Source organism: Nelumbo lutea, chromosome 1 (genome assembly GCF_056320005.1).
Source record: "Nelumbo lutea isolate HS-2025 chromosome 1, American lotus-T2T, whole genome shotgun sequence".
In the NCBI taxonomy this organism is placed as follows: domain Eukaryota; kingdom Viridiplantae; phylum Streptophyta; class Magnoliopsida; order Proteales; family Nelumbonaceae; genus Nelumbo; species Nelumbo lutea.
In genome coordinates this window covers 199,236,134-199,253,632 of record NC_142684.1, presented here as the reverse complement: position 1 = coordinate 199,253,632, position 17,499 = coordinate 199,236,134, and the positions used below count along the sequence as shown (strand labels likewise).

General features: G+C 37.8%; 1 protein-coding gene across 2 annotated transcripts; it reads left to right on the top strand.

Annotated features, from left to right (window-relative positions):
• Window positions 1–5,612: 5,612 nt before the first annotated feature.
• LOC148880295 (copper ion binding protein) lies at window positions 5,613–17,240 on the top strand. 2 transcript variants are annotated; one of them, XM_088962163.1, is made up of 3 exons: window positions 5,613–5,762; window positions 12,597–12,646; window positions 16,477–17,240. In XM_088962163.1, exon 3 carries the CDS (start codon window positions 16,496–16,498, stop codon window positions 17,021–17,023), a length of 528 nt encoding a protein of 175 aa, XP_088818289.1. In that variant the 5' UTR covers window positions 5,613–5,762; window positions 12,597–12,646; window positions 16,477–16,495; the 3' UTR covers window positions 17,024–17,240. The 2 variants fall into 2 exon arrangements, with proteins under 2 accessions (XP_088818289.1, XP_088818288.1); XM_088962162.1 differs by lacking the exon at window positions 5,613–5,762 and adding an exon at window positions 7,844–7,982.
• Window positions 17,241–17,499: the final 259 nt, after the last annotated feature.

Here is a 17,499-nt window from a genome sequence, read left to right as displayed (position 1 = left end):
GAGAGAGAGAATAGAAGGTCAATGAACACCCTAAACTTAGTAACCGGGTCTCTTCACTTAAGTTAAGTGTCGAGATTCGTGTTAAATGGGAAAGGGAATGAGAAAGACGTTTACCTAACACTTAGTAACCGGATCTCTTCACCTATGTCAAGTGTTGAGATTCGTGTTAAATGGGAAAGGGAATAAGAAAGACATTTACCTAACACTTAGTAACTGGGTCTATTCACCTATGTCAAGTGTCGAGATTCACGTCAAACAGTGGAAGCAATAAAAGTGTTTGTGCATATCAAGTTCACGGGTAGAAATCCACTGTTAGAAATGATAAGAAGAATACCCGCCCGATTTTAAGCCAAGTTTCTATAATGTTCAAAGTGTGATGGTTTTACCCTTTAAATCCTATATTGATCTATACAAAGTTCGAGAATTCTAGAATAAGGATACTTGGCAAATTTTGTTAGGGATGATTTTGCAATGGGAATGATCTCTTTATTCTTGTAATTTTAAGGCTGTATTGCTAAGGAACTATCAATGGTTAAGTTGGGGGTGTGATAACTCTATATTTTGATGCCTTAAGGGCATCATTTTAGGGGTATTTTAGACCTTAGATTGACTAATCTATACCATTTTTTTCAATTAAATTCAATGCTATACCCTATGAGGGTCCCTGTGCAAATTCTAAGTAAAAACTGGAAAATGTACAGAGTTTTCTGTAGATTTTGGGAAGTTGGTGAGAATTCCAGCTGAGAGATGGGATATTTCTGTGAAAAACTGAGAAAAGGAGGGCGCCTCCTATCTGCTAAACCCAAAAAGGCGCCCCTCCTATTGTATTAACATACCCCCCTCTCCTTACAAACCTTAGGGCACCTCCCCACTCAACTTTTTCACCTCTAACAAACCCTAGCTGCCATTAACTGTTAAATTTTCACCTTCCAATCCTCTCTAACATCTAATCTCAACCATCAAAGCCTTAGCAACCTCTCATACCCTTAGATCTTCACCCTGCAATATCCACCCTCCATTATAGGGTGCCATTTATTTAACATTCAAACCCTAGGGCGCCACTTAACTCCTAATCCCCACCACTCGATCCTAGGAGATTAAATCCCAACCTTCCATACTTATAGGTGCCCTCTCCTTTTCACTCTAGCAATAGGATCCCTCTAGTTTAATCCTATCCCTCAATTCCTAAAACCTAGGGGCACCCATTTTCTGCATGAACCCCCTTTCCGCCCTTCTCTTTCTCTCTAATCCCAGTTTTCTATATCCTTTTTCTATAAAAAGGACCCCAAGGGCCCTTGAGAAGGGGTTGGTTAACCTAGTTCACAAGGCCAAGGCTGGTTACAGGAACGAGGACACCTAGTTCTTGTTAGGAGGGGTTCCTGCAAGTAATTCGTCCAACCTGCAACTGCCGCTACTAGAGCTGATCCACCATTTTTATTTTGTTTTATTTTCTTTCTTTTTGTAATTTAGTTTTTATAGCAATTTAATTTTTGTAATTTTTTATTTTGGTTTGATTTAATTTCTATTTTTCTGTCTTTTGCAGATATGAATTCGCCCGGTTCAAGGCTAAGGTGTCTCGAGGGGTTCGAGGGCTAAACGGAGGAGGAACAACTTGTAGTTTGTCTTTCCGGAAAGCCACCGCCACTTGATTTGAATTTTAGCATATTTTTATTTATTTTTTGTTAATTTCAGTTTTATTTAATTTCTTGTCTTTTTCAATTATGAATATTTAATTTTAGCTTTAATAAGTTTTATTTTCTTATTTTTTGCAAATCCTAAATATGTTTTCTTTTTCTTATTTGTTTGGAACAAAATAATATTTTTTAACCTTGCTTCCCTGAGGATTCGACCCCTTCCTCACCACTAAACTACATTCTTTATTTAGTTTTGAGGATTGGAAAAATATAATTATTAAACTAGTGTCCCGGGTGTTTTACGATGCACCCCAGGTGCACCAAAGTTCAAGGTTCGATAATGGTGATTACATGAACCACGTTGTCCCCCTCACTTCTAGCACTTCATTCTTCCAAGTTTCAGAAGTTGCATTGGCCTTACAAGGTTTCAGAATCACTTACAAAAACCAGATCTTTAACTCCTCACGTCAGTCAATTTACAGCTGAATAACTAGAGCTTCAACTCCTTTCATCAGTTGATTGATAGGGTTTCAAAATTATCTGCGAAAAGCAGACTAATCAATTTCAGTTTATGCCAACTTTCCATGCTCGAAACCCTAAATCTTGGCAAATTGAACTAGTAACTTGAGCTTTCTCTTCACAGTAGCAAATTGAATGGGATGTCAGTGGCAAACCGCCCCATGGTATTTCCCCTCTCCTGTTATCATCTCTTCCTTCCACCTTCTTCTCCCCCCTTCTCTTTCTTTACGTTTGTAAGTGATAGCTATTACATACATGGCACATGTACGTAACCAACCAGGACTCCTAATCTATCCTATTCATTATATTCTTCCCCTATATATATATCCTCCTTGTAGATAACCCTTATCCTAGTAATAGTTATCCCTGTAATATCTTTGTAAAGGATGACACTTATCCTAGTAAGATAAGTCTTATCCTAAATAGGATTACATTTAAATGTATCCTAGATCAGATAGAACTTATTCTTGTATATCTAATTCTTGTACTCTATACAAATAAACAAGTAAGAGTTGAATACAATTAATTCGACCATTATTCAAATCTCTCTATCTCTCTTGTTATTCTCATATGGTATTAGAGCCATAAGCGGTCAATTCAAGACTTCCATCATGTCTTCTACTATGTTTACCAATTCGACCAACCATTTAAACTTTGGAGCATCTGGGAATCATATTCTTCAAATGATTTCGTTTTAGTTGGATGGGTCCAACTACATTGTGTGGTGTTTTCAAGTTGAGAATGCCCTTCTGAGCCATGGGCTCCTCGGCAATGTCAATGAGACTACTCCTTGTCCACCTCGTTCTATGGTAACCACAATCTCTTCAGGATCTTCTACTTCGATGACAGAACCCTATACACAATGAGTCAAGCAGGATTGTTACATCTTCAGCTAGCTTCTATCCTCTCTGACAGAAACAACATTGGCACAGGTCGTAGGAAGCAAAGCAAGAAAGGAAGTTTGGGTAACCCTTGAGAACTGTTATTCCCCTTGAGGGACAGTTAGTGCCATTGGTCTTAAGAACAAACTTGGACCATTACGGAAAGATGATCTCTCCATGACCGATTATCTGCAAATACTCAAGGTATTCAATGATAAGCTAACTGTAATCAGTGAGCCTCTAACAAATTCACAGTTAATTCATCATGCCCTCAATGGCCTTGGTCCAGATTATGATGCTTTCTCTATGGCAATCATTACATTAACAAATGAGTTATCCTTTGCTAGCTTACAAGGTATGTTTGTCACTCATGAGAATCATTTGCTTCATTTAGTAATTGCATCTACACAAGCTAGCTCTCCTTTTGCGAATCTTGCCTCTAAGGAGAAGGATTCCAAAAAATATAATAAATTTGATATACCACAAACGGGTAATGGATCCTTTAAGCCCTCCAAATATATCAATAATCCCTGCCAAATTTGTGGAGGACGAAATCATTATACCAAGTACTGTCGAAAACTCCTTGTACATATTGATAATTTGAACCCTAAATGACCACAACCTCTGGCGTTTATGGTTGCTTTAGGACGTGACAAGCATGATACAGATATTTGGTTCCCTGACTATGGTGCGACACATCATGTCAATTCGGATTTGAATAAACTGCAAATACATTATGAATATGATGGTTCTGACTGTATCTCTATTGGCGACGGTTTAGGTTTGTTGATTGCTCATTTTGGATCTTCTATTGTTTATGCTCTATCTTTCAAATCATTGATTATCAATAATATTCTCCATGTTCCCCAGATTTCCTTCAATCTCATATTTATGGCCCATTTTTCTGCTTATAGTAATGTCTATTTTGAATTTTATCCTCATAAATTCTTTGTGAAGGATTGACGCACCAACTGTGGCTTCATCTCTATCAGCATTTGTTGGTGCTCGTGCTAGTCCTGAGATTTGGCATCATCGACCGGGTCACCCTATTCTCAGAGTGACTCAACAGATTATTTCTTCTCAGCATTTACTAGTAGTTTCTAATACTAATTTAAATTTTTGTTCAACTTGCTCAATAGCTAAGAGCCATGTACTTCCTTGTTCTTGGAATCATGCCATTAGTAATTCTCCCTTAGAATTAATTCACTGTGATTTATGGGTGTTAGCACCCGATTTTTGCTCGTTCTACCGCCTGAGCCTCCAATTCACCCCAAACACCCGATCAGACCTTTCCAACCTCTCTAAAACACCCAAAAATAGAGAAAACCCAAATTTCACCCCGAGAGCCTTCAGATCTACCGTTAAACCTACCTAATACCTATTTGATGACCCCGATTGACCCTCTCTTACACCTCAACCATTAGATCAGACACAACCATCAGACCTGGGACGTCCCAAAACCCCTACCCATGCAATTTTAACTCAAGATTCCTTCGTTCACCCATCCATCAAACAAAGATTCTATTTCGACCATCTAATCAATCAAACTTTTCCAATCACCCCATAATACCAAAATACCCTTACATAGAAAATTCCAGCCCAAAACAACTTTATTTACCCGTAATTATACAAAGATTCCATTTCAAGGTTCCAGATTGACTGAATTACAAGTTTTCCCAATTCGGGCTCAGTTGGCTCAATCGGATTTTACCAATCATCTTAGGCTACCCAAAAGCCCTACTCTAGAATATTCACCCAAAACTGTATTTATTTTCCCCTTATTTCAAGCCCCTAAATTAATAGAATTGAACCCTTTCCATATTTGCCCAATGTGAGCCTTGAGTGACCCCTATATTTAACCCTTCCATCTAAGAGATTCCATTTCAGCTAATCCCATTAGTCCTCACACACAGCACCCCGATATACAGTCACACCCAAGTCAGCCCTCCGTTCTTGACCTAGAGCCACCCATCATTGACGCGAGAATCTGATTCGATCTCTTTGGACCCAATTTAACCCAACCTATTGAAAATTACCAAATCCCCTATGTTCTTTGAAATTACGAAATGACCCATGTCCTAATATAAAAGTAAAATGACGTCTTATTTAACCTAATGGAAGAGAAGCGAATCGAAGTGGGGGGGGGGAATGTCCATTGTAGCCCTTCGTCTTCATCGGGTATCCGGGAGTGACGGAGGAATCCTCTAACGATCGGCGCCTCTCCCTCCAAACTTTGCTTCTGTTCTCTCCCTCTCCCTCTCTCTCCCTCTCTCTCTTTCTTTCTTCCATATGTTTTCTCCCTTTTCTTTTTTTTTTTTTCTCTTCTTCTTCCTCTAGTCCGTGGGTTTTCTCCCCTGTTTTCCTTGTTCCTTCGTTTCTCGTTTGTTTTCCGTCGCCTCCACTCGTTGAACTAGTATGATGAAGCGTTTCATGTCCGGTTATTGGCCATCTCACCTCTACCTTCATCACCATTTCACTCATTAGTGCCGTTGATTGATGCCTCCCAACTTCTCAATCTCCCTTGTTTGAAAGCTGTTCACCAGAAACCTATCGCTGGAACTTGGAAGGTTGAAACTCAGTTGAAGTAGCCCCGTCTGATCTTGTTCGATTGAGCTTGACATCAACAATTGTCGTTTGTCTCAAAAATCGGTTCCGTTCATTCCTTCTCCACAACTCAAACATCGCTGGTGTCTCTGTGCAGATCATTCACAGGCCACATCCACCTCAGGTAATCACTTCTCTCATTCTGTGTGTTTGGGTTTTCTTCCTCCCGGCGTTTTACCGGCATCTGTAGTTGGGAGTAGGGGGAATGGGTTGACTCAGCTTAGGTACCTCTCGGTACCAACCCAGATTAGGCTTAGGATTTTGGTTCTCTTTGTTTTGGGGAATAAACTGATTTTATTCATGAAGCATGTGATTAATCTTGGGTTTTTCTCTTGTTTTTGTTGCTTTCCTTCGTTATCACCAATCATGTTTTATTCTACCCTCTGATATTAACTCTGTCGTGTTAAGCAAAGTTAATGCAATAGTTGTTAGTATAGTCCAATTAACGGTTCTACTTTATTTGTTTTAGAGATCAGTATGATTAGCATCTGATGCTTGAATGTTACATGTTGTGTTCAGTTGATTTGCATTTTCTGCTGTTAATGTCTTTCGTGCCATGTTTATTGTTTGAGTTTTATCCTGCCGAGAAACAAAGTTAGAGAACAAACGGGTGAATTGGGTAAGAAAAACAAAACAAAGGGATGGGGTTTAGGTTTTGAAAGCTTTCTGCTAGTTTGAAAGAGTGACGGGAATAAAGAAGATGTTTAGATTAAGGGGTTAAGGCAGTTCCAAAGTGAACAGGGCTGATAGTAGCAAGTAAGGCAAACTTGGAATAAAAGGAATTAACAGGAGAATGAATAGTATTGGCGAAGGTAAAATTAAAAGCCAAGAAATAACGGAGAAAACAAATGAAAAAGGGAAAATGAAAGAATGGATCAAATAATAACTAAGTTTAGAAAGAGATTTAAATGAGGGGAATTAGTTTAGTTGGCTCAGATTTAATTAGGTAGCAAAGAGGACGTAGGGTTATTAAATGGGAGATAAAAAAACCAAAATAAAAAATTATAAAAAGGATAATGAATAATAAAAAAATCATAAAAAAGAGATCAGTAGTAAAAATGTAAATAAATAAATTAATTAAAAAATGAGAAATTAAAAATAAAAATATAATAAAAATAAAAAGAGATAAAACTATGATCATGTCACTTCTCTTGTAATGCTTTTCTATTTGTTGATTTTGATTCATTGAATAATCCTCTATCTTGTGTTTGTGCTTATTCGGGATTACCATGTAGGTCCCCACCTTTGGACCTGGGAGAGGGGTGCCTAACCCCTTCCCACTCCCATCAAAGTTTTACCCATATTGGTTAGACATTGCCTTGGGCTTTGGAGTCATTATCAAAATAAAGCGTTTTAAAAATCATTTTTGGAGGTCCCGTCACCTCCATTTCCTAATTTGATGGGTGGCGACTCCATTTTAGTCCGAGTGGCAAGTGAGCCAGTTTTTCCAAACGGTCACAATGGACCCTCTCTAGAGACATCTGCTTTTGGCTATTGTTACTATATTCTTTTTGTTGATGATTTCAGTTGCTATAGTTGGATATTTCCTCTTATTTGCAAACCTAAAGCGTTTCATACGTTCTTGAAATTCAAAGGCAATGTTGAATTATTTTTTGTGATTAAAATTAAATATTTTCAAAGTGATCGTGGCTTTGAATTCAAGACCTTTGATACCTTTTTCGATCATGTGGGTATCTCTCACCAAATATCTTGTCCGCATACACAAGCATAGAATGGGCATGCTGAGTGCAAACATCGCCATATTGTTGAAACAGGCCTTGCTCTTATGACTCATGCTAGGGTTTCTCCTAAATATTGGTTTGAGTCTTTCTCCATTACAACCTATCTCATTAATCGACTTTCTACTTTGGTGCTTGGTCCATGCTCTCCTTTTGAGAAATTATTTGGTCGCCCTCTAGACTACCTTGAACTCCGTGCATTTGGGTGCGAGTGTTTTCCACATATTCGGCCATATAATATGCACAAGTTACAACTTTGCTCTTTTTCATGTGCATTTCTTGGGTATTCTAATTCTCACAAGGGGTATGCTTGCTTACATCACTCTATGGGATAGATTTTTATCTCCTGCAATGTTTTTTTTTAATGAAGATTCCTTTCTGTTTCTTGTTGCCACTATTACTGCACCACCCACAACATCGACTCCACTTCTTCCAGTTGGGCCCCCCCTTGTTGCTGCTTCTGATACAACTTCTCCACCGTCGCCTCAATATGATGCATCACCACCTTCCAATGCTGAATCCACTGACTCTACCTTGCCGCCTTCATCTTCTTTGCATCTCATGACCACTCAGGCTCGACATGGTATCTTCAAGCCAAATCTGAGGTATGCCCTACTTGCTAGTCCCCTCCTAGAATCCGAACCAACATGTTATTATCAAGCTCACAAGGATCCTCACTGGGTCCATGCTATGGTTGATGAGTATAGGGCTTTACTTCAAAATAGAACATGGACTCTCATCCTGACTCCACCTAATAAAAATATTATTAGCAACAAATGGGTTTTAAAAATCAAACATAAACCTAATGGTTCGGATGAATGCTTTAAAGCTTGTCTTGTTCCCAAAGGCCATTCTCAAGAAACTGGTCTTGATTATGATGAGACGTTCAGCCCTGTGGTTAAACCAGTTACAATTCACATATTATTATCTTTTGCAGTTTCCTTTAATTAGGATGTTCGCCAGTTGGATGTTAGCAGTGCCTCTTTCATGGTAATATTTCAGAAAAGATATATATGAAGCAACCGGTTTGGTTTGTTGATCCCAGATTCCCAACACATGTTTGTTGTCTCTATCGATCCTTATATGGTTTGAAACAAACACCCCGAGCTTGGTTTACGAGGCTGTGTGATTCTCTTTTATCCCTAGGGATTCTCAAATCCAAAGTAGATGCCTCGCAATTTATCTTTCATTTTGGATCTGATATCATTTTGGTTCTTGTTTATGTGGACGGCATCATCACCATAGGATCCTCTTCATTTGCTACTATCTCTCTCATTCAGCATCTTGCTTCTCAGTTTTCTCTTCAAGATTTGGGCTCCGCACATTATTTTCTTGGTATTGAACTTCACAGATCGTTCAATGGCTTCCATCTATCTCAGAACAAGTATATTGTATATTGATGATTTTCTGTATCGAGAGCAACTTCATGATGCCAATCCTCTCTATACTCATATGTCTGCCTCTACTCGGCTAACACAATCGGAAGGGGAACTTGTCACTAATCCTACTTTCTTTCACAATATTGTTGGTGCTCTCCAACATGTGACTATTACTCGTCCAGAAATTGCTTTTTGTTGTGAATAAGGTATGTTAGTTCATGCAAACTCCCACTACCGTCCACTGGGCTGCTGCGAAAAGGATTCTTCGATACCTAAAAGGAACAATTACTTATGGCATGCTTCTTCAACCATGTCGAACATTCTCTCTTGTTGCGTACTTTGATGCTGATTGGGGAAGCTACCTCATGGATCGCCACTCTCAGAGTGGTTATTGTGTGTTATTTGGTTCCAATTTAATTTCTTGGAGTTTCAAAGAGCAATCAATGGTGGCTTGATCAAGCATCGAGTCGGAATATCATGGTTTAGCTTCGACGGCTACTTTGGTCTTCCACAATTCGAGGTTCTTCGTCACAAGCTCATCGTTTCTCCCTCAGTTGCGCTTAAGGGGGGTGTAAGTGATAGCTATTACATGCATGGTGCATGCACGTATCCAACTAGGGGTGATCATTTCAGCCTGGCCTGGCCCGGAAATTCTGGGCTTGGGCCTAAGTTTTGTAGTCAGGCCCGGCCTGGGCCTAGGCCCACATCAGGCCTACAATTTTTAGGGTTGGACTTGGGCTTAATACTTCAAGCCCGACCCGCATAAATTTAAACTTACACATTTTGTGTATAATGTATACATATGTATATATGTTCTTTTACATTATATAGTATATTATATATATAAATATTATAAAATGACATGTATAATTTGTATTATATGTAATATTTTATATTATAATGTATAAAATAAGTTACATTATATGTAATATTTTATATTATAAAATGACGTATAATTCATATTATATGTAATATTTTATATCATCATCGTCCAAGCCTTATCATAAGTGCAAAGCCCGGCCCAGGCCTGGTTCATGATCACCCCTATATCCAACTAGGACTCCTAATCTATCTTGTAGATTAAAGCTATGTTTGGTTTGAAAGAAAAAGCCGAGAAAGGAAAGTTAGGAAAACCTTCACAGATCTTGTATAGGTTTTCCATATCTTTCCTCTCTTTTCCTTACTTTTTCTTTCAAACCAAACATAGCCCAAGTTCTTCTCCTACTGTATATATCCTCCTTGTAGATAACCCTTATCCTAGTAATAGTTATCACTGTAAATTATCTTTGTAAAGGATAACACTTATCCTAGTAAGATAAGTCTTATCCTAAATAGGATTACATCTAAATCTATCCCAGATCAGATAGAACTTATTCTTGTTTTTCATTCATGTAGCCAACCCTATATAGTTGAGATAAGGCTTGGATGATGATGATGATGAAACATTCTCATGTAAAAGTAGGACATGCAAAGCAAAATTGAATGAATAACTAACTTTAAGAATAAACATAAAGAACCGGTAGACAGCTCTAAGACTTCAACAAGAAGACACCTAAAACAATTGATACCTGATGAGTAGCACTGCAAAAACTAGTCGTGGAACAAGATGCCTATCTAAATGCTGCTCATTTTTCTGACAAGCCCAAGTCTAAGGATCCTAAAAGGGGTCAACAAGATGTTCCATCCTTGTTGATACATGACAAGTTTCATATTTTTCTTTTTCGTTAGGCTGTTTACTTTGCAACTCAGATTCTTTTTATATAAACCATTTGCTTGCTTTGAGAAATGAGACTCATCTCACCATGGTATGAAAACCTATGGATACGATTTCCTTAGTTGGTAAGCCTTGTTGTAGGAGTTGGGCTTTGCTTTTTCATTATAAACAAATTTCCCTTCTTTGTTTGTTCATTTTATCTTTTACTCCATTAAACTATCCTTAAAACTTCTACCAACTTGGTATACAACATTGCTTCACATTTCCAGTAAGTTCTCTTCCATCAGAGGGCATCATTATGGACTGGTCAAGTACGCTCTGGGACAGTGGGACATTGCTCATTACAAATAAACCTAGGGGTGCTCATGGTTGGGTTAACCGAACCGTGGGCCTTTTTTTGTAACTGAACTGGTACTACCAGTTTTTTGGAAAACCGGTAACTGAAGCCAATAGGTTAACTGGTTGACCGGTTCAGTTAACTGTTGGTTCAATTTACTAGTTTTTCGGTTTTTTATTTTTATAATATATATTATAAAATATATATAGTAAAAAATTATAAATATATATAAAATATTATATTTTAAATAATAAATAATATATCATATATTATAAATATATATTTATATATAATGCATATTTATTAAGTTATAATATACAAAATATATATATATATATATATAATATACATAAATACATATATAAAATATATAGAAATATATGTGTACCGGTCGGTTCAGTTTTTCGTTTTTTTGCTCACACCTAAATAAACCCCAATGGTTCAGATGGATAGAAGGAATTGTGCTCCTGGAGGCATTTGAGCTTTTAGGTTGCCTTGAAACTTGAGCTTTTATGGAACAGGAACCAATATATGGTGTATAACTAATTGCTTATTCAGCATTTTTTTTGCCAAATTGGAGTTTTTTTTATTTACTTTTTTTTTTCTGTTTTTGTTATTTGTGGTCTATTTGAGAGGAGAAGAATGACATATTTCTTTAGGTTGTCATTTGACATCCCGATTTCTCTGCTACCATGGTGGCTCATGTGGATCTCCTAATTCGGGCAAGGACGCCTAATAAAATGTCCAATATCTAAACCATAAATCAGGTTGGGCTCATGTGGTCCCTATATCCAACGGTCCATTTGTGGTCCCTATATCTAAACCATAAATCGGGTGGGGCTCATGTGGTGTTGATTTATGGTTGTCATTTGACATCCCGATTTAAATGCTCCCCCATCCCGTAAGCAAGGGGGACAATATTGCGACCGTTGGAGCAGTTCATCGTACCGTGTGCCACAATCTAAGCGAATGAACCATAACCACCGCGCATATCTCGTAACCAATACTACCAAATTGGTTTTGGATCGGATTGGTCCAATACAACTAAATTGGTTTTGGATCGGATGACCGGTCCATTGACACCCTTACCTGCTAGTTGGATTAGCAGATTCCCATGCCCATGCCTGATACCCATACCCTTTCCGCCCAGGCCCAAATTAGCCTAAAAATAGCGAAGAGAAAAATGGTGTAAAGAAACAAAAGAAAGATGGACAACAAGGAAAGAACAACTGAACTCTGAACAAGGGGACATAGAGAAGAAGCCCTGGAAGGATCGGAGGAATGAAACTTAAAATCTAACAAAGGCCTTACGTTTGAAGCCAAGCATAGATGATTGGCGCCGTCTCCCTTCGTCCTCTCCGTAGGCTCTTTTGTGAATTAAATTTGCATGTTTCCATCACTTTTAGCTTTGGATTATTATTATTATTATTTTTATTTAAACCATCGGATCCAGTATTGTTCGTTTTCTCCTCCAGTGTATTGCATTTGGTTTGCCGTTTTTGGGTATGGATTTGGGTCAGAATCTTCGATATTGTACTTATGATTGACCTACATTTGGCTCAAATGGAATTTTGTTAGACGTAGTGTTCTTCTTTTCTGGGTTTTGGATAAACAATTGTGTTCAAATCCAGCACTTCTTCTAGTACAGGGCTGATATAGTTAAGAGTTGCAGTTGCCCTCTCTCTCTCGGTACTATATACTCAATATTGTGGGTTTTAAGGCAATTATTTTGCATTTAAGTTTCCCCTTCTTGTTTCTAATTTTGATCTTCCTTTACGTAATTATGCAGGGATTCTTGTTTTGTGCCAATGCAAGAATTCTTGCTGAAATAACAACCAGGTAACACATGATTTCGCATATGTGGTTTCTCAATAATTATGCATTATGATGTAGTTAGTTTTATGCTATTCTGTTTTCAATTGGGCTATTGTTGTCTCAATATTTGATTATAACATGCTATGATGTAATTTCGTGATTATGTTTAATATGTGAAATCGCTTATGTTGACACATGTACAATACCGTATGGTCCAGGTTAACAAGGTTACCTCCACCACCTTATTGTTCAACATTCTTAAATGGGTAATGAAACCATGATAGATTGATACCAAAGCTAAAGCGGTATGCAAAATGTGAATGTGAAGTTCCCCATAATAAATTGGCAATGGTTTAAGTTGAGTAGCAATTGACAAATGGAGTTTGGCACTTTTTTTTACTGTAAATAGAAAATTTTATTATTGATAAAGGAGAATTTCAAAAGTAAAACAAAGGAATTCAAAAAAGGGAGGTCCAACTACCGATCAAAAAGAAGGGATGGAGGGAAAACAAGGCCCACGAAAAACTTACGGCAGTGTAGCGAATGACCCAACTCTCATACCCAAGTAGAACCACTGTGACTGGGCAGGGCTCCTGAAGCTCTCCCCATCATCTTCCCTCTCTTTGCAAGCTGTCAGCAAAGGGTTAACTGATCTCTGGATTTTGGAAGCAATGAGAGGAGATATTCCTTCTAGCTGCCAAATATCCCACTTTTCTGATGAGTTGCAAAAGTGTTTAGGGGTCTTCACTCTTCATCTCCCTCTCTCATCCAATCAATTGCATCCTTGGAATACCTCCACCCCTACAGCCCCACTGGGTACAACCTAGTCAAGTCATCAAATAAGATCATTGAAGAACAGGCATATTTTCAACTATATAGAATTAGTGCCCGAATAAATAAAAGGATATTTCCCCACGTGTCCTTTCGAGGCAGCTCCAAACCCCAGTGACCCAGTCTACAGATCTATAATAGAGCCACCATCAAACTTGAGCTTAATTACTGTTTGAGCTAGGGGATGAGGACATCAAGGTGTTGTGTCTGCTTGTCAAAGACACCAAAAAAGACTGGTCTCTCACTATTATCTTCAATTGAGAAGGGGGTCAGAGTGTTGGTGAAACTAAATCAGAATCAGTGTTTATTAAAGGGGTTAGTTTTGCATGTAACTTTTTTTCTTTTAATAAAATTCTTTTTTACTCTTCAAGAAAAAAAAAAGAAGTGGGTGAGACTGTGATGGGATAAATAAGGATTTGGTTGATTTTTCTTCTATTAAGGAAACCATGTTGTCTTCTGAAGGTGATTTTCAAATCTCTATTGCAACCGATTCCATTCAAAGTTTAAAGTATACAACAAAGACCATTAGTAGAGAGCCCAAGTGATGTTGAGAGAGCTTCATCAGATGATTTGGAAAATGAGGTTGGGAAATCTGGGGAGTTTTTGGATGCTTAAAATGCCAACTTTGTTGATAGAGTTTTCCAAATAGATAAGAAAATGGATTTAAGTAGTGTGATGGAAAAAGAAGTTAAGGTAGACAAGGAGTTGGAATTTTTCCTTTTTGGTAGTGAGGATTTTGCAAAACAAGTATTATAGTTAGAAAACAGGAGAGATAAGTTAACCTTTTCCATTGAGATAGATTCTGTCTAATTCATAAGATTGTAATTTTCTGAATTTAAAAGTGAGAAGGGGTTTTAAGATGTTCTGAGGGTTTGGATATGCTTTTGTAAGAAATGAAACATACTTTCTTCTTACTTTTTTAATAAAATTTCATTTGTTTTTATAAAATTTTTGATAGAAAAATGAAAAAAAAGGAAAATTTATTAAAAGGAAAAAGAGAATACAAGATGACAGGTGGTAAGGCATCACCCACTAAAAGCAAACTAAAGGCAATCAAATACAACAAGACCCCAATTTATTTGAACCTATCGACTAGAGAAAACCCACAAATCCATTACCTATACCCTTACAAAATTTCTAAACAACCACAATCATCATGAAGTTCCCCCAAAAACTCAATGACCCAGCCCTACTTTTTGAAACTTTAACCCTTAATCAGACCATCATTCAATCAATCAAGTCTCTCCAAACTCCTCTTCAGCCTCAAATCCCTCATTTGAAACATTTTGAGACCTTGCTTGGATTCTTTCTCTTTTCTAACTCCATAAAAGCTTTTCTTGCAAACTGCTTCCCACCTAAAAAAACAGAACAAACCCATCATTTTATTGACTTAAACTCCCACCTCTTTTTTTTTTTTCTAGTAAATAACTTCAAATTTTATTAAGACTTAAGGTAATAAAAACATTATAAGTATCCCTCAGAGAGGCATAGGATGCTACCTCTATTAAAAAATTTATAGTAGAGCCCAAACAAATGAATCCTATTTACCTCTTGCTTGGCATCCGCCATCCTATTTTCCGATCTCTTCACCCATTGTATCCTCAAGTTCATATTTCTTTGCAATCCATTAATTTTTTTTTTTTTTTTAATTTCACTCCTATAGCACCACATTATGGATTTTGGGTCCTTTACCCATCCCACCACCAATTTTGAGTCCCCTTCAATCATCACATTTGCTATATTTAATTCATTAGCAATCTGCATTCTGTTTTTTTTATCAGTAACAAAATGCTTTATTAAATAATAATATTTGTGAAACTTTTAAGTACAAGAAAGGGGAGGTAAACTATCTTAACTTCCCCACAACAAGGAAGAAAGAAGAAAAAGCTAAAAATTAGCCCAAAACATAGATTCCTTAAGCACCCCTTGCTCGGCTAACCCATCAACCATTGAGTTAGCGCTTCTCTTCACCCTGCTGTACTTAACCTCAATATCCCTACCCAGCCATTTAAACTTTTTCTTTTCATTTCTGTAGCTCCACAAACCATTGTTGTCTTCCTTCAACTACCTAATCACCACCTCCGAGTCCCCTTCAATGACCAAACATTGTATGTTTAATTCTCTTTCTCTTTGTATTCCTCCCAGAACTGCTAGAATCTCAGCCCTAAGAGAGCCACCCTCTCTAATTGGGCCTGAGAAAATAGTATTAATAATTCCAGCCTCATTCCTGAACATTCCCCCAATCCTAGAAGGCCTAGGATAAGGTACTACCATCAAAATTCTGTTTTATGAATTAAGTTTTCCATGGTTTTTTCCTTATCTGAAAAAATTCGTGAGTTTCTCTCCACATGACTTTCCTTTTCTTATGCCATCTTGAGAACGAAGGAGAGAACAAGCTTTGCACACTTAAGGGGGGATTCTAAGTACATCCAAAAAGGGAAAAAACCCACTCCAAAACAGTTTTAGTAATCGGACAAGTAACCATAAGGTGGTAACCCGTTTCCCCAACACCATCAGCTTTGCAAAGAATACACCTATTGGGAAGTAAACAAAAATTGGACCTCTTTCTTTGATACAAGTCATTTGTGTTCCACAGTGCAGCCTTATTTTGATTCTAACTTCCTTACTAATATTTGCTAAATGTAGCATTTGGGGAATAATCATCTGCTAATATAATTTCAGATGCTCCACAGCATGAAAAGCTCAACCCCCCAGACAATTTATTGCTTTGTTTGTTAGCTTTGCTATGTGGTTCTCTGGTTACCATGCTTTTCATAGAACATAGGCCCAATTACTTTGACTTGGCAGCTTCTCTTCTACAGCTATCAACTGGACTTGTACCGTGTTGTTATACACTAATACTTCTTTAGAAATTGCATCATTCCAAAATTCTTTATTTCATGTAGGTCCTCTGAAATAACATAATTGACGTTCTACTAAGCCTCGATATTAGGAGAGCTGAAGTCTAGTAGAAGAGTTCAATAGGGATATTGACAACATGAATGGAATATCTGTTTTCGCAGTTTAAAGTTCTTATCGTTTATGGGTGAATCATTTACAATTCAAATAAGCTCCAACCTAGTCAGTCGGCTTTCTGAGTCAAAGAAGAAAACAAAGAAACCCAAACCAAAGACACATGCCCCTCAGCAGTCACAGAATAGGGCACATGAGAAACAAATTTCTGATGGTTTTGATAAGCACAAGGGCACTGCTACTCCAGGATGGCCACTCCAGCCCCCTATCTTCTTGCCAGTAACTCCACCACCAACTGTTGCCAATGCAGAGTTAGATGCAATTCGATCCATACTCGAAGAGAGTCAGAGTGTGTTGGAGAGGTTGCAGAAGCAGGAGAACATGGTGCAGGAAGTAACACAGAGAGCCAAGGAGCTGCGTGACAAGGAATTCAAGCTTCCCTATCAAAAGCCCATGCCTTGTCTATCTGAGAAAGATGCTTGCTTGGAGTGTTACAAGGGGAATACCAAGGATCCACTAAAATGTGCTGATGTGGTGAAAACTTTTGCTGATTGTGCTCGCAGAGTTAGGCAGCAGGTGAGCTCACCACTGGGTTGATTAGTGGACCTTAAATTGGGTAGAAACTATGAATATTTGCTTCCCTGAATGCAACTGAATTACCGATTTTAATGGTACTGAGACTTTTGTCATGAGAATAAGGCAATTACTTCCCAGTTTTTGGGTTAGATGATGTATTTCACATATTATCCTTGAAACGGGCATCACGATTTTGACTTACGAGAAGTAATATTCTAGACTTATATTTTCGTGGTTACTCGTATTTTTTTAAGCCTTGGGGCTAATTCTATTTCACCAGCCAAAGAAATTACTTCTCATTTAGAATCACTGACCTCAATAAGTCCAGCATACGTGATCAGTAATCAGTATTATGTTACGGATACTCCATGGAGGCTCCGGGTCATAAGATAGCACCTCAACAGCCGACTTAACATCACTCTCGTCTCTCGATAGAAACGAGGATTATTTGTAAACAGCAATCCTTCCAGAATAGCTAACGTTTCAGACTCCTCCAG

What these genes read in the sequence shown, in the direction of transcription:
- LOC148880295 (XM_088962163.1), top strand. Translation starts at nt 16,496, where the DNA reads ATGGGTGAATCATTTACAATTCAAATAAGCTCCAACCTAGTCAGTCGG.